The sequence below is a fragment of the Anguilla anguilla genome, chromosome 3 (assembly GCF_013347855.1).
Source record: "Anguilla anguilla isolate fAngAng1 chromosome 3, fAngAng1.pri, whole genome shotgun sequence".
Lineage (NCBI taxonomy): Eukaryota > Metazoa > Chordata > Actinopteri > Anguilliformes > Anguillidae > Anguilla > Anguilla anguilla.
This window is the reverse complement of record NC_049203.1, coordinates 28,632,677-28,655,306: the sequence shown is the minus strand read 5'-3', so window position 1 is coordinate 28,655,306 and position 22,630 is coordinate 28,632,677. Positions and strand designations below refer to the sequence as shown.

Genomic DNA, 22,630 nt, shown 5'->3' with positions numbered 1-22,630 from the left:
ATATTTGTTTAGCTGTCCCTTAGTAATACAACATTTCAACCTTAAACCAGATTTCAGACAGGACATTTCTCAGTCAAATAAATTTAATGTAGAGGATTTTCTGGCATGTGCAAGCTATAGATTTCTGAAATTATCACTCTTCCCAAGTCTTTTAGCAGCCGCCAGCCATGAGCTAAGTCCATCTGGACCAAAGCCAGGCAAGTAACACAAGGTCCCTTGTATTGGAGTTTGAAAAGCAACATTTAAAACTCAAGAATGTTTGTGTGGTCGGTCTGGTGTTCTTCAGGTCCCAAAGCATGGGGTAATTTTGTTTTACCAAGGTAAAGCATCAGGTTTTGTGTGGTGATGGTTTTCCCAAGACATTCTTAACTTTTTTTGCAAGCTCCTAAGATCTTTCTGCAGGTGAGATATTTTAATGAAGACATTTATCTTCATACTTCATACTCTTCCCAGAATTCCAGACTGCCGACAGAGGGATTCTGATTTTTCCATGTGAAAAGTATTGGCAGTCAAACTCACACTTCAAGGTACTGTTTTCTTTCAGGTACTGTTTTCTGGCACTTCATTTAGGATTTTTATGTGTTCTGCCAAAGTGAATGTTTAATGTCCTCTGTATTTCTGTTGTTAACTGACCACAAAAATATTATCCATGCACTGGACAATAACAGCTTCATTATTAATGGCACTATTTGTTGAGAAATAGTCTTCTGTTTTACATCATTATTTTACCACTGGGAGCCCTGGGCTTTTCCAGCACATAAATGTTTTTAGGGAGAAACTACTTTCAATATACACTATAGGCCACAAAATAGTTTAAACATAAGGAACATTTGTTTTTTAAATTGTACATTCAACCAGGGTGGTTATAGAATAATAGGTGTAGATGGAAAAAAGGTCCCAGTCCATTTCACCAAGCTTTGAGAATTCATGCTGAAAGTGCAAGATGGAATTAGTATGCAAACACACAAGCACACTCAACTCAACAATGGACCTCAACTGCAGGCCCTTAAGACCCACACAATGAACCAGACACACAGAATCTGTGTGGGCTAAACAAAACCATTAATACAAGTAACTTCGGATTATCTATAATATTATGATAGCCCGACTCTTGTTTCATGGGATTATTGCCTTGATGGTTTTTAATGAAATCTGAATTGTATGGTAACATTGGTCACCAGTTTCTGAGGTTGGCAGATGAGGCAATTGTATTTTGTATTACATAGATCAGCTTTCACGGAGTTTGCAGGAAGTCTCCTTGAAGGCTTCTGAAACTGTCTCAGTTTCTGCTATAGACCATGAGTCAGGATTGGATCAAAAACCTTGACTGGCCAGCCAATCACAGAGCCACAAACACAATGCAGATTGAAAAATTTGCACTTAGTGTCAGCTCTCAGCCGTCAGTGCTCTCAACATTCAATCCAAGCCATGATCATGTTTAGCTTGTGAGGCCACAAAGCTTGCATGGAGAAGCTACACCTCCCAAAGAAGAGTTAAAAACAGATGAACAGAGGCAGACTGACAAACACAGGAACATGACACAGAAGGACAGCAACACCAACATGTGCTTGAAGGGGAATGATGGGCTTTTTCATAATGGTTGGGTTAATGGGTGAGCAAAACAGACAAAAGTGATCGGCTCTTTTACCCCATCGAAATCTGGATTTCATGAGTGGTTTGGGAAAATTGAGTCCCTTATGATGTTCGCCGTTGGCTGTAGGAGGAAAAAAGGGGTTACTTTGGAAACCATCCACCTTTTACACCTGTAGAGACACTGAAAACATCCAGAGTTTATGCTTTAAAAGTCCAGAGTATAGGGAGTGGTGGACTTCTCCATAGTCAGACCATAGACCATATCAGGAAATCAAACTGCTAAATGCCAATTTCACAACATTTTCTCATCTGCCTCATCAGATTGTCATTATCAAAACATTTTTAACAAAGCATGGCTAAACCTCATGTTATGTCCTCTGAGAAAAAAACGGGCAGAGGTAAGGTTTTGGAAACCACAAAAGAAACTTTTTCTCAAAACACATCTTTGCAAAACATCTTATTTTGGCATGAACCAGTGTCCATAGCTGCATAAATACCAATGGATGGGAGAAGAGATTCCAGACAAAATGCAGGATGCATGACAGACTGATAAAAAAACCCAGAAGTTTAGCACTTTTACTGCTGAAGGCACAAAGACATCCACACAGACTGTGTCAAGGCTCAGAATCTCATCAGTGTTTCTCAAGTATGTGTCCAAACATGAGTGCATTTGCAGCTTACAAAGAGAGGAAATGGGAGTCACCTCATGAAGATACTATGAAGAAGGAAAGATCTGAGACACCATTCAAATGGATTGCCTTGACAAGAGAACACAGAGAGCTTTTGGACAAGATTGTTTGAGGTTGCACTGTGTGGGAAGGAAGAAAGGTGTTTAAAAGGGGGAAATGAATGAATTACCCCCTCTGATCATCAGTGTCCTGGAGGAGTTAGTCACCCTGGATAGGATATGTGGTCTGATGCCATAACGAGAGGGGAAAATAAAGTCTCTGCCTGATGAGGTCAAGTTTCTGGCTGGCATGGCAACCACTGAGCCCTGGGAGACATGAGGCTTGGTGGGGCCCTGGTTTTTCAGGATGCCTTTCCCTGCATAAACAAAAACAATGACAGGTGGTTATGGGGGTTGCCTTGTCTGCAACCCCCCTGCAGGAGCCTTTCAGGTGAAACTGAAGCCATGGGAGCAGCCCTGAGTGGTGAAACAGTTAAATTATTGATGTTCTCTCCAGAGTTGGAGCTAGCCAGTCTGACTGCACGCAGTGTTGTAATGCACATAAAAAACACATCAAGCATGGTATTTCAATCGGGGGAACATGCAACATGTACAGCCCATAATATTAAAGTCTGCAATCAGATCACAGAAATACACCGCTCATTCTGCATACGCCTTTTTAGATATTTAAATCATATACAATATTGTTTAGTCATTCCAATTATGTAATATTGTAATGTGTGTGCGTCTATGTGTGTGATTATATTGTGATAAAAATAATTTATGATGATTTGACAGACCTTACTTTAACTCAAATTCATTATCACACAGAAATATATTAAATATACTGAATGCGTATGAAGTACAAAAATCTGTAGTAGCATAGACATTGTGTGTCTCTATTGCAACTGAAGTTGTGATCTGAAAATGTATGCATGAGTGGCTCATGCAAGCAGACTTATTTAAAACGTCAAAACTCATACACACCCACTTGAATGGACATCAAATGTATGACCATTTCAATTTATGCTGAAGTTATGTAAATCTGATGGTGCCAATTCAAAGTATCTATGGTAACTACAGTACTCAGCTTTGTAATGTGGTGTTGAGGTTAGGTTATCAGAAGAAGATAATGCTCACAAACCCCTAGTAAGATACTGAAACTGTATTGGTGTGCATATTTTTAATTTGAGCTGACAGATAGTTTGTGGAGAAAATTTTTGGGATGCTCTATTAGAACAGTATGAAGATGAGCCTTTAAATGAACAGAGAACTAAGGAGCAGCGGGTTACAGAGCCATGCCCATGGGAGAGCAGGGTTCAATGGGACAGAGGTTTCTCTGATTGAGGGTGGAGGTAGGGAGATGTGGGAGGTAGAGGTGGTGATGTGGGCGGTGGAGGTATGGGGAGATGAAGCAATGCATGGAATCTGCTCCTGTGGACAGATGCAACCATATGAAGCAAAACAGCAAAGAAAAATTGGAAAGGCATGACTTCAGAAAGGACAGATCACAGATAACAGACAATTGTCTGGCAAGTGCACTTGGAGCTGCTAGAACCTGCATGACAACAGAAAAAGGTAGGTGGTTAACTCAGTGATGCCACAATTACCCCAGTCATGACTACTGGCTTTCTCTGTGGTATAGGCAGGCCTGAGTGGAGAATATCCATTCCGTGATTCGCCAAACACTGTGTGAGAGACAAAATCTTTACATGCCTTGGACAGATCAGATTGATCCAAGGGGAACAGTATACACCTTTTGATTTTCCCTCATTATTTCTATTTTACACTTATTAGTTTATGCATTTGAGCTAATGAGGAGAAGTGTTCATCAAAAAGCAAAACTCAATATCAATGTGTGGACTGTAAATAACTTTAAATAAGTGGGGCAGAATCAGGCTGGTTTACACAAGTCAACAAGAAAATACTAAATTATATCCATACTCAGTGGCACTTTAGTATAGTATCTATAACCGTGTAGAACTTACTTTTGCCTCCAGACCAGCGTTAAGTATTCACGCATGGATACAACAAAGTGATGGAAATATTCTTTAAGCATTTTGGTCCATGCTGACTCGATAACAATAACAGTTCCAGCAGGTTTTTGGGCCACATATTCATACTGCAAACCTCCCATTCTACATCATCCCAAAGGTGGTCTATTGAATTGAGATCTGGGGACTGTGCAGGCCATTGGAGTAAATTGAAGTCATTGTCATGTTTGTGGAACCTGCTTGAGATTATTTGTTCTTTGTGACAAGATGGATTATGGTAGTTCTTCACTTTCTCGTTGTACATTAAAACCCTAGGGGTTAGACAAAATAATGGAAATATTACAACAAAAAAGACTTGGCTACTGTGATGTAACTAAATAAATAAAAGTATAAAGGCAGCTGCATAGGTGAGGCATATTAAGTGGAGTCTATTAAACCAAATAGCAGTATGTGCCAGCCATAAAAGAGGTCCAACAATCAGCACTTTCATAAGTGAGTTTCCAAAGCAAAATGAGGCAGCAGAGTTCTAAGAAGGCTGAACAATCAATGCCCATATTGCAAGTGCATCTCTCACAAAAGCTCCAAAATGATTTACATTTTGGAGCTTTTGTGAGAGATGCACCTGTGGCAGAGGGAACAGTGTCAAAAATCATGACAACATACGGCAAACACAAACAAACTGCTTTGGCAAAGAGAAGCAGTGTTCACAAGTTGAAGCGCACCAACAGGGAGAGCCAGACACTTAGCATGACAGGCGGTAAACACCCCATCAACTAACTCAAAAGACATAACCTGTTGTAAGGAGCACAAAACCTGTATCTCTGTGCAATGGAAGCCTTCAGCCCTCAATGGCTGTTACCACCTGAAATATGGTGGTGGATCTGTAATGGTATGGGCAGCCATCTCATGGCAGTCATTGGGTCTGATGATTGCTCTGCATACTCATATAACAGTACAGAAATATGAAGCTATTTTATAACACCAGTTATATCCTCTACTCTCAGAAAAAAAGGGTTCTTTTGCTTGTCTACATAGGGGAACCCTGTTTTAGTTCTTTATGGAACCCTCTATGGTAGGTGTGAAAACCATTCTGACAAAGAACCCTTCAACTAGATAAGTTTCCTCTGTGGAGGCAAAGAGGAGCCTTTTGGGACCCTTTGTTCGGAAAGTGTATGGCGCAAACAGTTCCCTAATGATGTCTCCTTATTTCCAACATGATAACACCCCCCATACACATTGCTAAATTACCAGGATGGAGTCAAACACCTTCCATGGCCTCAACAAATGTCACTGAACCTATATGGTTAGTTTTTGAGTGCAGTGTTGATTTCCACCTCCTTCATTCCTCAAAAAACTGGAGGATTTTCTTCTTGAAAAATGGTACAATATCCCGCTAGACACAGTTCAAAACTTGACAGCATTCTGAGAATGATTTGAAGCTGTTCTAAAGACAAAGGGTGGCCCTACTCCTTATTAGTTGCTTCATATTCAAATATTGTTTGGTGTTCCCATTGGTTTGTCCAACCCACACACACATATATATATATATATATATATATACAAAGCATTGAAGTATGGGATTTACCCAAAGACTTGATTGGGCGCTGGGTGGTGCTAGAGGCCTGGGGTTGTGCCTGCTGCCCCTGCTGGGGGATAGTGACAGGGATGGCTGTGGTGGTACTGAGAGGTTTGGTTGGAAGGGGCTGAGGATTGGCAAGAGGGATGTCCTCCGAGGGGGAAAAAACATTTCTATCTTTATTTACACTCCCTGGGAAGGAAAAAGAGAAAAAGGAACATAGAGGGTCTTATCATCTGCAAAAAGCACCAGTTTCACTCATCTAAGCATCAGGAATTTAGATCCCTTTGTTTGAAATATCAATTTCTTATTTGAAAGAATGATCATTCAATCTTTTTCCATGCATATCTGAATATGGATTGGCAAAAATAAAAATAATATATACATACACATACTATAGGTACTATAGGTAATCACTTCTAATGTGAAAAATGTGTTATATACTATTTAAAAATGACTTCTAATTATCGAAAAACATTTAACACATACTGTAGTTCTGGGTATTACAATGCAGTCTGCCTGAAGTAATGAAAAAATCATTTTTCTAACCAGTCAAAAATGAGGTCAGAGCAACAAATGAGGTGTTGGATCAGTGCTTCTCATCCTTGAGGGGAAAAACTGTTTAAATTAGCCAGCATGCAGTGGGAACATGCAGACTGTGCAAATTCAAATGCTTTTGGCTGCAAGCGCATGAACTCTGAAAACAAAACTCTCTGACATGATGGAAACAAATACTGAAATGAATAAAAACAAGGAAAAAAGTGTGTAAAAGATAGAGATGATCATGTATTAAAAGGAAACAGGGACAGACTTAGAATTTTCACTTATTAAGTGTCAATGAAAGCATCCTACAGTGATGTACACATTACGATAGATTTTCTTTTTATATATGATTCATTTTACATCTTATTTCAGCAGGGAGAACATTGCATCTAATCTCATTTAACGTGTTGTTCTTAATAAATACATCCATTCATCCATTATCTATACACGTTTACCTTGGGCAGGGTCACGGGGTGTGCTGGAGCCTATCCCAGCGTGTATTGGGCGAGAGGCAGGAATACACCTTGGACAGGCCACCAATCTATCACAGGGCACACACACCATTCACTCACACACTCATACCTATGGGCAATTTAGAGTCTCCAATTAGCATTCCTGCATGTCTTTGGACTCTGGGAGGAAACCGGAGTACCTGGAGGAAACCCTCACAGACACGGGGAGAACATGCAAACTCCACAGAGAAAGGCTCCAAGCCAAGATTCAAACCCACGACCTTCTTGCTGTGAAGCAACAGTGCTACCCACTGCACCACTGTGCCGCCCTCTTAATCAATAAATAATTGGTTAAATAATAAGATAATTTCAGTGAAAATGATTCAAATCTGTGTGTTCAAGCCACAAAGTGAAAATAAAGATCCTTAAAGAAAAAAAAACAATGATTCCATGTTCTAAAAGATGAGACAGAAATAATCAAAACAAATGCATCAGAAAGATAAAGGGATATATTTAGGCAGGGCGTAGACAAGCAACATCTACCGTGACATAATTTCCTGTGGGAAATGCAAGACCATGATACCATGCGCGGTCATCAAGTATTTCGAGCAAAAAGAAAAACTTGCAACACCTGACATTACTTACTCACACTTTTGTGTTGATGTTCAGTGTTCCTCTGATCATCTCCATGGTCTTGGACTTTCTATAGACTCAAAGCATGCCAGCATGCAGCCAAAGCTGGATTTTTCCCACAGACCCTGCTCATTCCAGCAGCTCCCCAATGAACATAACCGAAGCAATGGCCGACTGCAAATAAAGCTGTATGATTCAAAAAGAAGGAAGTGTCTCTATTTTACCCAACGTCAACTGTGACATTTGCGGCGCATTGGGTCTTGGGACAGGGGAAATTTCTGGGCGGCTTTCAGGAGGTGCTGTGGAAAATAATGTGACTTTTTAAAAGGGAAAAGAATGTCAAAAAATACGAAAAATGTAGCAGTCATGTGAAGGGAAAAATTATGTCAATGAAATAATCTCATAGACCACAACTGAAAAGGTGAAGGTAAAAACAGATTGCTGCCCCTAAGTACCAAGGAATCTTGTGCTGAAAACACAAATAATTGAGATGAGAGGTGTTTAAGTCACCACTGGCACATGTGGTAACGAATGAATCAGCAGTAGAATCGGTAGGGAGAAAAATGCAATTACCAAAAGTTGATCTGGGAGATCCGGGGAAAGCGATGTTTTGGAGCACGTGAGAACCTCTGGAGTGAGTTCTATTATGAACAGCTGGAAGGGGGAAAGCAGTAGAGGATTAATAGAGAGTCTGTCCCATTCCGACAGTGGGTCCTGAGATTTAAATCTCTCTGGAGAGTAAAACATCAACACTGAAAGAAAACTAAGTATAAACGGATCCCCTCTACTCTTCTTCTTCCTCTAGTTGACATGTTTTCTTTAAAGAGATATTTCTTTTTTGCATTTCTCATCAGTCTCCCTAACCACACTGTACATGGTGGAGGGATTCTGTACTTGTTTTCACAGATATTGTACTGGGTGTACTGTATTGATCAAAGTGAAAAAAATAAGGAATTCATATTGGTTTGTACATTTTCAGAGATAAAAGGTAAGCAGGTTTTCAGTTTTGTAAATAAATGCATTACATTAATGTATTAATGTAAAGTGAAAATATAGGATATGTGTGCATTTTGTAAATTACAGAAATGCTTTCATTTATTAACATGACTCCACAGAGAATGTGTCTACAAAAAATTGAGTTTTCTAGGGAATTGGGGACAGGGGAAATTTAATGGCTTACCAAGTCGAGGAGGGAACATTACCCGGCTTCCTGTCATAATTGACTTCTGAAAAGAAATTAAATTAAAATAAAGCTCCTATAAGTCTAATACAAGACATTTGATATATAAAATGATATAAGGTGATTTATTTATTTATTTATTTAATGTTTATTTGATAGGGACAGATACATTTAAACATAGATTATTGTCAAACAATATCCAATGCAATGTATCACAGCATTTATAGCATATGCTAATGTCCGATGCTTGTCCCTAGATGGGCTTCTCAACACTCATAATGTTTCTGTGTATTAATCTCCTCATTTCACAGAGGAATGGTTTCTCAAACCCATTTCTCTGACCCTTCACACAGTATCCAGCATCCAGGATTACATAAGTGTGTGTGATTCCTCCACCATGTCTAATGTGTCCCAGGCCTCTCGAGTGAGGCACTACTTCCTCCTTATTTTCAGGCAAGGCGCCCTGCCATTTTGGCAAATGCTCTATGGCCTCTGAATTTATGAGCCCCCTGCTCCAGGAACAGGTTATCCCTGCTGGCTGAGCCACTCACTCTGGGTGAAAGACTCTAGCCTGGTCCTCTGATGGAGAATAAGGATCCTGAAATCTTTCACGGTGGAACAAAGCAAGGGGGATGGCCCCAATAGAGAGTGAGTGCCATGGACATCCAGTGGATCCTTGCCAGATCAGACCTGTCATGTGTGGATTTAGGAGGTTCCTTGGGCTGTGCTGCTGCAGCTGGACTGGGAGTCTGACCCGCTTACTAGCAACTATGCCCCTCAGAGAGAAAGAGAGGGGTGAGAGCGAAAGGGAGTGAGAGAGAGAGAGAGAGAGAGAGCAAGGTGTGGGGGAGAGTGAGGGGGAAAAAGATGGAGAAAAAGTGGGAGAAAGAGAAATAGAGGTGGAGAAAGGAAGAAATCGAGAATAAGAGTGGAAAAAGAGTAGAGATGATTCATTTTTTTTAAATTAGAGATGAGGAGGGCAGTGGAAGAAAAGTAGTTGTTCTTTTGACCTGGGCTGTCTCTCTTGGCTTCTCTAGCCTTGGACTCTTTTTAGTCCTTTTGCATCAGGGAAGAATAGGAATGGAAAAAAACACTTGCAGCTTTCAAAAATATAATAATGGCAAATCAAGATATTGAACTCCTTTTTAGAGGTCATTGCCTGTGGAAACAATTAACAGTGGAAAACCCCTGAAGCTGTGCATTTCTACTGTTTTACACAAAGGCGTTGGTACATACCACTGGTTTTCCATTTGGGATCTTTGGCTTGAAGAGTTTCTGGATGCCCTTTTCTGTGAAATGTGAGATAAAACAGTATACAAATTTAAACTTCTCAACTCTCAATAAATAAATAAATAAAATGTACATTGTGCACACTGAGAATTCTTGCCCTAGGAATAATTGCAGTTACACCATATTTAGTGGTATGAAAACATGTATTCTCAGCATGAGGGAAAGGAAAGGGCTGGACTCTAGTATGACCCACAAAAGTGTACTGGGCCAACATTTTGATTGACATGCAGCATATATTATTGGTACAAGGGGGATGATTTCAGTGACATACCACCCATGTTGTTGGTACAGGGGTTTGAGTGATGCATTTACTACAGAATGACCTACCACACATCCCATTGAAACAAGGAAACAATTTGAGTGATGCACCACCTATGCCACTAGTATAAGGGAAAGATCAGAATGATGGTAGGGAAGGAATAATTTGAGTGACACACCATTCACGCCATTAGCAGGAGGGAAATTGTTTGAGTGATGTACCGCCTGTGCTATTTGTATGGTGGAAATTATTTGAATGATGCTCCATGCATACCACTGGTTACAAGAATCAGCTTGAATGACGTACCGCCCATGTTGGTGTTGTGAATGAGAGGTTTGCTCCACACCCCACTTTTCTCCTCCTTGTTGGACCGAACACCAAACTCGTAGGGTGTGTTGGGCTTCAGGTTGTCTATCACGGTGTCACTGGTTGGGCATGTCTGGTAGTTCCACTTCCTGTTCCTTTCCCGATAGCGAACTGTGTAATGCCTGCAGTTAATTTAAAACAAAACACAATGGCCCAATGTCAAGGCTCCAAAATCAAAATATGTGAAGAAACTAATGACAGTAGTGGGGGAAGCATGGTAGCTGCTGTCAAATTTGTCAAATTTGGTTTGAAGTAGTACAACAGGCTACGTGTTTTTTTTTTTTTTTTTTTTTTTTTTTTTTTTTTTTTTTCGTGTTTGCTGTTCAAAGTCACTTTTAAACATACATTGTTATTTACATGATTAAAAACTACTCAAAATGAATTCATCCAATCTTTTTTTTTATTGTTCCGGACCTGTTGTGACTTAGTTCCATTTTATGCTGGTAGATGGGATCCTCATAATATTTGTTGGTAGCCTATGCATTGGGGAAGGGTTTCCAAGAATCACAGCTAATTATATTTTGAGGTTGTCTCCAGCAATAAACAACAGCAACAACAACAAAAAAGCAGTGTAATTATAGCTTCCACCTCACCTATGTTTTGGATACCATGTATGCACAATTGTATAAAAATTCTAGGAAAAAGGTTCTATAAATTTCAATGTTCTCACAATTTTACTGGAATATCTTTTCAATGTTACAACTTGCCACTACATGGCAGAAACATTGCAAGATTTCTTTTTTTTGTCATTTAGGATTATTGGGATGGCAGAAGTTACAGCTTGGTTGGGTGGCATGCCCCATACCTATACAGTTTTAAAAGTGACTTCGACAGAAAACAGTCTCTGGCAAAAAATTAGCCTAAACATTTCAAATGAATTTCACAAAACTTCCAGCAGTCTAAAATAGAATCTGTGGCCCGCCCCCTTATGAAAATGTGCATATTATCTGTAGCTAGTTCAACTAGTTCAACTATCTGGCTGTAAGGGCCAACTAGTTCAGCTTTTTTGTCATATGGATCAACAAGTTCAGCTAGCTGACCAAAAGGACCAACTAGTACAGCTAGATGGTTATAAAGATCAACTAGTTTAGCTAGCACTAAATTGTTCTTAGGACTGAACTAGCTTAACTAATGAGCCTATTAAACATAGCTAGTTAAACTAGCTGCACTTAAAACCTTTAACTAGCCACATTTTTGTAGCATCTAGCCACCTAAAGCAGCAGCAAGTTGTGTTCTGAAGGCAGCAAGCTGGGCACCTCGTTGGCACAAATGGCAGCTAGTCAGGCAAATGTGGTAGCTAAATAAATCATATGGCCAGCTAGGTTGGAAAATTGGTTGCTAGTTTGGTAGCTAGCTACGAGGATTAAATGACAAAGTGGCTTACCACAGAAACCTGGTGTGAGACTTGAGGTGAACAATGAACAATGGTACCAAGCACAGACGAGTAGTACTGTAGTAGTTCCAGTTATCCCTTTTCATTTGGGCCAATACATTTTGTCACTGGTGGACCACAGACCTATTGATACTGATATTTTTGACAACAGTTTTGTCCGTCTACTAGTTGAGACCCAAATGGCATTAACTTCCGCAAATACGTTGAACTGTTCAAGTGTAATGCACACAGCAGTGGCCAGGCACTGAACAGAAGGAGCAGACATTAAGCTTTAATGAGAAGAGAAAGGGGAGATGAGCCACTCAGAACCGTATGCAGTGGAGCTTTCCAGGGGCTTTTCAAAAGTTCTCCATTCCAACAGGGAGAAAAAAAGGAGAAAGCATAAAGCCTGTCAGTGAGGAACAAAAGATGTGTGTCAGTGCGTGGCCTTGTGTGTCCCCTACTCCCTTTTTCATACAGTACTCACACCTGCGCTCCTATGCTTCACTTCTCTCATTAGTATGGCACAAGTTATGTGCTAACCAAGAGTGGTTTGTGTAAAATATTTAACGTGTATAAATGCGTATGTATTGTGTATGTATGCATCAGTTTGTGAATTAATGTGTGTGCCTGCGGTATGTGTGTGGATAGTGTGTGTTATATTGCTCCATGCATTGGCATGGTCATGTCTGAGGCTGCTGAAATTGATAGATATCATTTTTATTTTTGATGGCCAGCTGTTCTGACACGTGTCTGTTACCTCTCCTTCCTTCAGCTCTGCCAGACTGTGACAGACAAGAGCATTACCGCATGTTCAGCTTTCAACCCAGAGCCAGCTTCTCCACATCAACACTTACATTACTGAAGTATGAGGTTTGACATCTGAAACTGGAAAGTGGGTTTTAATTAATGCCAGGTCTACAGATTACACATGGCAGACCCTCGTATGAGCACTATCTGCTATTGCTATTTGCACCAAGGAGGGCTTATTGCATAGGCCTAAGAACCTCAGAGTGAACTCAGCCAATAGATCTAGGACTCCAGCATGAGCGACAGAATAGCCTCTGGCAAAGTGACTGCAAGGGGTGACACCCCCTCATGTGTAATGTTCTCTTCATGCCAACAAGTACTGTTGCATGTAAGGGTGGACCTCATGTTTTAGACACAATGCAGATACATTTGAAAGAATGAGCTCATGAGATTTATTCAATTTATCAAGTTCTAATTTTTCCTTCATTGCACATATTTGAAATCCCCAGGCATCCCTTCATAGTTTCTATCTGACATGGATTAGGAACTCACAGTGAGTGACCAGGCCAGATAACTGTGATTCATGACCACTTCCTCACTCACCCATCTTCCAGACAGTCATTCATGATGTTTCCATCATAGGGCGTCTTCAGGAGAGTTCCCCAGGATAGCAGCACTGATGTGGGGGTCACAGACCCGATCACAAGATGCAGGGGCTTCTCCAGGTCCACTTTTCCTGTTTTTGATAGGCAGGTAAAAGTTCAGAGGTCATTCCATTAACATAAACCATGGAAAAGCTCCTTGGTCTTATGATATCATGTATTAATGATGATAATAATATTGTTTTTTTCCCTCAAATTGAGAATTATGTATGACAATTTATTCTGGCAAAAACTGTCCATCGAGAAAGCAGTATAATTTACTTTTGTTTTTGTTTTATTTGTGTTTGTTCATGCATTTGTATTTGTTGTGTTTTACTGCTTATATACAGTATGTGTAGAGTATGTACTGTATGTGTAAAGATATGTACACATGTTTCTTATGCATATCTACATAATGTACACTGTATGACCAAAGGTATCTGGACAACCATTAGTCTGGGGCTGTTTTTCATCGTCTGGCCTAGGCCTGTTAGTTCCAGTGAAGGCCAATTTTAATGCAATGACATTCTAGATGATTCTGTGCTTCCAACTTTGTGGCAACAGTTTGGGGAACAGTTTTGTTCTCTGATTCAGTATGTTCATATAGAAATGGTTTTCCAGGCCAAGAACGGCCTGGAAAAACTTGACTGGGCAGCACAGAACCTTGACCTCCACCCCATCCAACACCTTTGGGATCAATTGGAAAGCCTGTGAGCCAGACCTAATCGCCCAATCAGTTCCCAACTTCACTGATGCTCTTCTGGCTATAGCCTCAAAGGGTGGACCAACTCTATATTAATTCCCATAATTTTGGATGAGATGTTGGATGTCAGGTGTCCACATACATTTGGCTTTGTTGTGTATATAATTAATTTGGTTGATATGCTATGGCAGCACAGATTTATTTTTAATGCCAATTCAACTGTAATTTTATCAAATAAAAAAGAAACAATAGCAACAAACATAATTTCACCAATTTCCTAATTTATAGAGACTGACATATGAGCAGTGTATATGTACTGATTAGGTAATGATGTGTGTTTACCGGTGCAGTGTTTCTTCACATCATTTGATGGAATGGGCTGTACAGCAATCAGGTACTTTGGCTCTGCATCTGAACAAACAAAGAAAAACATTTCATATTGAGCCTGCAGCATTGTCTACATGTAAATATTACACCTTAAATAATACAACAAAATCAATACCAAATAATTCTATTATAATGACCTCATATTGATATATTTTAAATAAAAATCATATGTAAATGTTAGAATAAAATAGTAAAACCCTTCAACAAAGTCAAAAAGATGACATGATATCACAGTCTTGACATCACATCCATCATAAGCTGTCATAACAGCATAACATAGTTTATTAAAAATGTCATAACACTCATATAAATGCAGAACATTTTACAAAACAGATAAGTGGCTCAAAGTTATCACTGCATACATTACAACTGTGTAATGATAATGGACATGTTTTAATGTGCAGTCATGACTGGTTATGTGGGCTTTTTACAGTATATTTCAAGAGTTATCTTAAATGTTCAAACGTGTAAAAATTGTGCAATAGCTGAATCAGTAACACAAGAGTTGAGACAGACATGGACAGAGGCAGAGAGACCTGAAGCTGGCTGTGTAACTAAATAAGAAAACATGCAATGCAACAGGCTCACGGCTCTGTGGAAAGAGATGACAAACTGCAACTAAAGCATGCAAAAAATGTGAGACAAGAAATATTAATAGGCACAAGTGAATTCATTAAAAAAAACTCACAGCACTGTTTGGAAAAAGGGAAAAGACAACATCTGGCCATTTGGCAATTGCCAAAAGCATCAAAAAGTCAAAAAGACCTGCAACTGTGGTTCACTCCAAAAAATGTAATATATGGGTATCTCAACTTTCTTATTCTCTGAGAGAGGTATGTGACTTTACTAAGGAAATAGTGGCAGGGAAAAACATTTGCAGTAACAGATACCGACACATTAACAACTGATGTAGCAAGATTGTCGATTTACACAATGGATTAAATTCAATGCTCTCATTTGCAATTAAGAGAGCATAAGAAGGGTCAGAAACAATACGGGATGCTTACACGTCCAGGTTATAAGGCACTAAGAAATAGATACGGAGCAACCAGGTACAAGTAGTGAAGGAACTACAAAAAAAAGTTACTTGCAGATCACAAAATATAGGTAATGGTCATCAAGGTACAGCTTCACAACATTGTATTATAGCATAGGAGTACAACACCAACAGAGATGATAAAAATTTGGAGTGACACATACAGAATTAATTCATTAGGTATAAGAAAATGGAGCAGTAGAGGATGTAACAAAAAGATAACATGATGTTAGGCAGCATGCAAAAACAAAAACTTTACAAGGGGAAAAGGCACAGGTGTTGGTCCAACTAAAGGAAGAATAGATATAACAGGTGATAAAATCCCTGCAAAAGTTGTGGGGTTAAAAGGAAAAGACAGATGAACTTGTGATGGGAGAAGGCCATAGAGCATCTGATGGCAAAATTGTATTCACAATTTATTATATGGTAAATGGACTGCATTCATATAGCGCTTTTATCCAAAGTGCTTTACAATTGAGGCTGCCATGCAAGGTACCAATCAGCTCGGTGGGAGCAATTAGGGGTTAGGTGTCTTGCTCAGGGACACTTCAACATGCCCAGGGTGGGGGATCGAACCGGCAACCCTCTGACTGCCAGACAACCGGTCTTACCTCCTGAGCTATGTCGTACCATGTGTGTGTACATAATTTCAATAAAAAAATATAAGTTCATATTATATCTGACAATAAATGAGACGTGATTCATAGAAACATGTGTGAAACATATCATGTCAGCCTTGCTACATTCTTTGGTGATAAAGATTCTAAGACAACTCAGCAATTTCTCTGCTTTAATGGGTTATTTTCCAGCCTGAATTGCGATCGTATTAGTAAATGGCAACACGTCATCTAAAGCCGCGTTTCCTCCCAAAGTACTTGGAACTTTTAGTCCCAGGAACTACTTTTCAAGGAACTAAAAGGTTCCTTCATGCCCATTGTTGTCTGCATTTCCACCATGGTCTAAAGTCCCGCGACGATTAGGCAAATTATTCCGCTGACGTATGAAAAAGCGACATCGTCGTCGGTCCATCTGTCGTATGATTTCTTCTGTAACTCCATACTGCCACCGAAGTATTAGTTATTTATTTTCCAATAACGGGACAGCCCGGAGGGGTTTATTCCACTTATACAACGTGTTTCCAGCAATGACTATATATGGTTACCTAAGTATTTATAGATTTTTATCGACTGAAATTGAAATATTCTTCCGCAGCCGTTTGGGAATATTATTTTACCGTTGTCAAGCAAAACTCTCGTTGGTAGTTCGACTTGGACCGTTGTTATGCAACAAACAGGATATAACAGACCAATATACAGATTGTAACTGTTCTATATATCCTCTCAAACACATTCATTATGTTTTTATGCGAACATTCACTTTCATGTCTTGACATCCGATGCGACAGAATGCATTCACATTTCACAAATAACTGGTAACAACAGCAGAAAACATGCACACGTCGTAAACAATTGGCTGTTGAATTGATTAATTCGACTCTCATTGTCATTTCCATATAATCGCAAAATGACAAGAATAAATAGAATGAAAACTCGGACTTGCGTGAAAATTTAAATTAATATTGCAGTGGTACAGCCACCGTTTGTGTTCATCTTTTTAAGTTACTGGTAGCAGAGCTGCTAAATATTTGAAGTGTGCCCTCCAGATGCGAACCATGCACCATAAATTAAAGTCCATATGTCTAGTCCTCCTGGTCTTTTTGTGGAAATGAAGAATCGCAGTGTGAAATTGTGGCAGTTTAACCTGTTATTTTACCCTGACAAAAAGCGCGGAAGGTGATTTTTTCCAGTTTGCTTTTACTGTATCCCCAACGTAAATTATGCAGAACTACCGCTACCTCACATAGCCTAACTGTGTCAAGCATTTTGAGTCAATTATAACGGGCTAACAAAAAAAAAAAAAACCTGGATGAAAATATTCAGTAATCGAATTACATCGTTTGAATGGTTTGGTACGTAATATGCTGTCCCAGCACGAATGCTTATATTTTATAAAACAGACTTAATGCTAAAGCAAGAAAAGAACAGAAACGCACACAAAATAATCCTCAATCTTGATTTCTCATCTGTAGACATTGGCAGGCTATAACCAAAAGTAGGCTACTGCGCTGCATAACATAAAGTTTGAATTCAAGTTATTATTTTGAAAATAATAAATTGGTTTGCGGCTGCAGATTTTTAAAAATGGCAGTTGAAATAAAATGCTGCGAGTACTCGACCAATCATAAATGTTCAGCGCTTGCGCGCCACCCCAAAAGTTCCTGTACTTTTCGAAGGTACTACCCCCCGAGCAGGGACTATTTGGGGGATAAAATAAAGTCCCCAGAACTTAATTTAGACCCTGGTTCCTGCGGTGGAGTTCCTCAAAAGGTTCCTAGTTCCTGGGGAAAGTTCCTGCGGTGGAAACGCGGCTTAACTTGCAAGTAGTTAAGTCATAGTCATATCCCTGGATATGAATTAAATGTTTTTAACAGAAAATAATAATAATAAATGTGATTTTATCCACGGAAATGGCTATACAAAAGGGCAAAATAAATGTTGTATACATTTGCATGAACACATTTAACTATGCATCAAAAGAAAAGTCACAGAGATATTCAAATCCAACGTAGATATTGTGATGTCGGAAAAGTAGTCACAATCCTTTTGTTAATCTGGGCCTATGCTTTACAGAGCTGGAACAATTAGACACTGAACTGTAGTACATTTATAGATTCTGTCTCAATTAACATTAATAATCTACAATAAAAGCCAAAATATTATAAAATTTAATTTAAAGGCGCCATTTGGAGGATAGCAATCAAGCTGTTATATCTGTGTTGTGCAGGAGCCCAGAAGTAGGGCTTAAACTGGGCAGGGAGACCAGTGTGGGGGGCAGACTGGTTTACATCATATCGCATTAGTATGTCCCATGAAGTGTGTATGCTAATTACAATAGAAAGATGGAAGATGGAGTACAGATTTGGCCAAGAAGAACATGGTCAGCAGTCCTTCAGTTACCTTCACCTTTATAAGGAGAACGTGGCTGAAAATGTTCTCTCTCAACAAATCCCTCCTAAATGTTTATCTTGGCCCTCATGAACACAACTAAATTCCCTAGACAAAACAAAAAAGGAGGAAGAAGTTCAGGCTCTTCTAAACTTGGTACGAAGGGTGAAATTCTCACATTAGGGCTTTGTCCAAATAGTTTGGAGAAGCACTGAATGGACTACTGTTGCAGGAATTCAGTTTCGATTAATTAGCGTAGTTTTGTTGGCAGGTTCTTTGCTTGGTATTCAATATTAATGTTAGAGATTAAATATCAACCCAAGCTAGCTGGGAAAATGTGGAAAAATGAAATATAAGCTCATTGGGCAGGAGGGACAACATTGCCGAGATCTATTCCTCTCCTCCGTGGGAATGTCTCAGTTTGACAATTGAACCAACTGCTTGGTATGGGCAATTGTTCCTAATGAACAAAATACGGAAATTTCTTGGATTTCTTGCTTAGCATTTAGGACATCAATTCCAGCTCTGGTTATAAAAAATGGAGTGAGAACTTCCTGTATTTTCTTGTTGCAGGGGAGAGATCTTCCACCATTGCTTTTGCTTTGAAGATGTGGAACTTTGTTCACAAGCAATACTTCTGATGTCTTGAGTCAAGGCCTTAGTTCAGCTATCTCTTGTCCCCCCTTACTTTTTCTCATGTGCTTTAAAGGTAATCACTGAAAAGGTAAACAGAAATAAGCCTACAGGGCACAGCATGCTTCTGTGTTCTGGCTGGCTGTACAAATTGACACACTAACTTAGATTGACATCAAATAATTCAACGTGAGATAAGATTGGGATGGCAGGTATGTCATCCCGCCAAGTTACGCCTTGGCGGGGCATGCCCCATACCTATACAGCACCGAGAGTTTGGCACTTTCCAGGGTTCCCCACAAAAATAACCACAACAGCCACAGACTTTCAGCCCTTAAAACCATTAAATTCTGTACATTCTGACCTCATTTCAACAGACAGAATTCATCAACAACTTCACATGTCCACACAATAAAGCCCCAAACTAAGGGGATTTTGTGTTTTCTCCTTCTTCTTCTCATTCTTATTTTTCCTGCCGCCTATCCCACAAACAAAATGTCTCCCCATTGGACGTTTTACCAACACCAGCCAATCCTTCACCTACATGACCCAATCAAAATCTCGCATACAAGCGCAAAATACCCATACCTTTTTAGTTTGAAACATTTCCAATGTTAACAGTTAGTCTGTTTGTGGCCTAGTGCTCAGTGTTACAGTCTATGGATCATTGGGTCCTAGGTTCAAGCACAGTAAGAAACAAGTTTCTTTTTTCCTCACTAATAATTGTCTATTACTTCTCAATTATTGCTTTTGCACCACATCTACCCGCCATTCCCCAAACGTATACACTGCATTATCATGTACCATCTACACGTTCAGTTAACCGGCTACAATATTTCAAAATCATATGCATTCAACGGGAGCTCTTCTATTATCACACAAGAAATTTCCTAGTTTCAATAGTTAGCCAGTTCGTGAGTTAGAGGTCAGTCTCACTGTCTACGGATCATGAAGTTGCCGGTTCAAGCCCAGCCAAGAACAACTTTCTTTAACCTGCTTTTTTGTTCACTAATAATTCTCTATTACTTCTCAACAATTTGCCTTTGCACCACATCTACCCGGCGTTCACCGAACATACACACTGCATTATGACATACCATCTGCATGTTCACTTAACCGGCTACAATATCGCCAGGCCATATGGATTCAACCGGACCTCGGCTGTGCTTATTGGCCTGTGTTCTTCTGTAAAACCACGGATAGGTTTGCCCATGAAATTTCACTAACAAAGTCATCGACTGAGGTTGAAGGATCAAATCCAGCCTTGCCCTCAGGCAGATACTTTCATATTGTGCACTAGCGTTTTCTTACGCTTATTTGCTTTACGCTATATTTGCTTTACCAAAAGTCACTCACGGCCACCCATATGCATTTCATGATGGCAAATGTATTGATTTTCTTAAAAAGTTACACCAGTTGACCACTGTGCCATTTCTACTAACTATATTTCTTCACTTGGCTACTGTAGAAAATGCTCTTATCAGCAAACGCCACGTTTCTACATTCATGTTACCTCGCTGTTACGACCTCAAAAACCACTGGCTCTACCATGAGGCAGAAACATATTAATAGGACCCCACATGAGTTAGAATAAACAAGCAAATGAATTTAGTTTACAAAACACAAAAATACTCACAAATGATCTAGCAATAAGAGCAGGGAGGTCTGGCCAAAAAGAACAAAAGAAAGGAGAAGCCTGGGCCAACCACGCAGTGGGCCGTCGGACCCAGGACTTCTCCCTAAACTAACAAAACAGAGAAAAAACTAAACTACAACAATAAAGCCACGATAACTAGACTACCAGACCTCCCTCCCCACAAGAAAAAGGAAAAATAGGAAACTTAGACAAAAACACTAAAGGGGAAGAGGGACCAAACAAAAGGGAATGCTGCCAGCCAGGGGTCTCTCTCTCCACTCTCCACTGAGCCCTTTTGGAGGAAGGGGCACTACAGGTGCAATCAGCCCCTAATCATAGGCACCTGAGAGATGGAGAGACAGACAAAGGGGAATAAAAGCAGAACAGGGGGGAGCGCGTAACACTCGCCCTGTTCTCTATCTAGCCACATACAAACAATTACTATGTGTGTACGGTCTGCATCTCCTCATTAAAACATTACATTTTAAATCATGACTCAATCATAATTATAACTACTAGTGCTGAACATAAGAAAAGCACATCAGTGCAATAGATTTCTTACGCATTATCACACGTTACTGAACCCACCACTTTAACAACTGATCATTTATACCGTCTGTTATATATACCGTTCCATAAGGAAACTCAGCTCGCCCATGGGCACTTCATTTACTTTGCACTATAGTCTGTGATCATGTCAGCCTTCACCTACATGCCCATTCAGCTAAAAACATATTGTTTCAACTACACATCTCCTCATTTCTCTTGTACTATTGTTATTTTATCATATGCAAAGCTTGCTGGGACATACGCGTCTGCTCCTATTCTCCACTATCAAGTCTTCCCGTTCTACTAATTCCAATTCTCACGTAAGGTCACTGATCTACTTTAGCAAAACAGTGAAAAGGACTCCTACCTGCAGATAAGCCTATAAAAATGCCTTATAAACCCTACAAACACTAAAAGTGCATCTCCACGAAATAACAGAAAACCGAGCAGGACAGAAGGGTACACAAGTTGCGACCTAGGGAGCTCTAATTCTACGGGCTTGCTGATAATTTTGTCAATCAAGGCTCGTTGAATGGCCATCAAGTCCATAAGTACATACACTGGCCATGTTTCAGCTGCGTTTCTGATGCGTTTATACTTACGCCACCGCACGCTTTGTCACAGCAACTTACATATATAGCAAAGCAAAAGTCCTAAACGGTACACGCTCATCAGACTGTACAAATTCACACAAGGATAGCCATAATCCACAACCGTTTCTTAAAGGGTCACTTCGCCTTTCTCACTTTCTCATAATAAAACGCTTTGCAAAAAGAAATGATATCTCATAAAAAAACACGTTTTCAACATACAAAAATGCCAAGTTACTCGCACATACAAGACATACACCATCTATAACTCATTCATTCAAACTGGCAAAATCTAGGCCTGCCATTAAAAGTATTGATATCAAAATGACGCCAAGTTACTGTACTACAAACAATATAGGCTATCTTGCCTCACCAAAATTAAATAAGCTGTATTCCAAAGCAATGCTACCCAATGTTTCCTCAATTGTTTCAAGTCACTTGGCCCTTTGTGTATAAGCATGCAGTACATGGACAGGCCAACCATATGTGGCTATGGTTACACTACTCTTTTAAATCCAATTTCTATGCATTTTTTTATATCCGATCAGGCGAGGCTGCATTAAGTGACAGGTGTGGACACACACAAATCGGATATTGCTCGCATTGGGTTCGGATCTGACAAACCTCTTGGCAAGGTGGTCTAGCACACATTGTGATTGGAATTGCTTGTAGTCTGGACATAATCAGGCATCTCAAAACGCTTTCACCAGAAAAACGTCAGGAAATAGCGCAATAGCCACTAGTTTGAGCGCAGACACGGGGGCACGGAGGTGAG

At 39.7% G+C, this 22,630-nt stretch overlaps 1 protein-coding gene across 9 annotated transcripts in view; it reads right to left on the bottom strand.

The window, feature by feature from the left end:
• The window catches only part of LOC118222390 (target of Nesh-SH3), a 44,733-nt gene that overhangs the window by 12,109 nt on the left and 9,994 nt on the right, over positions 1–22,630 (bottom strand). Inside the window, exons 3-13 of one of the 9 annotated variants that reach the window (XM_035407966.1) lie at positions 14,362–14,430; positions 13,279–13,411; positions 10,494–10,675; positions 9,875–9,927; positions 8,639–8,681; positions 8,032–8,112; positions 7,683–7,757; positions 5,840–6,022; positions 3,871–3,948; positions 2,452–2,637; positions 1,649–1,714 (exon numbers count right to left, since the gene is read on the bottom strand). In XM_035407966.1, coding sequence (XP_035263857.1) covers positions 1,649–1,714; positions 2,452–2,637; positions 3,871–3,948; positions 5,840–6,022; positions 7,683–7,757; positions 8,032–8,112; positions 8,639–8,681; positions 9,875–9,927; positions 10,494–10,675; positions 13,279–13,411; positions 14,362–14,430 — 1,149 coding nt within the window. Of the gene's footprint in view, positions 1–1,648; positions 1,715–2,451; positions 2,638–3,870; positions 3,949–5,839; positions 6,023–7,682; positions 7,758–8,031; positions 8,113–8,638; positions 8,685–9,874; positions 9,928–10,493; positions 10,676–13,278; positions 13,412–14,361; positions 14,431–22,630 lie in introns of all 9 variants that reach the window. The other 8 variants (XM_035407965.1, XM_035407967.1, XM_035407969.1 and 5 more) reach the window with 8 other exon arrangements.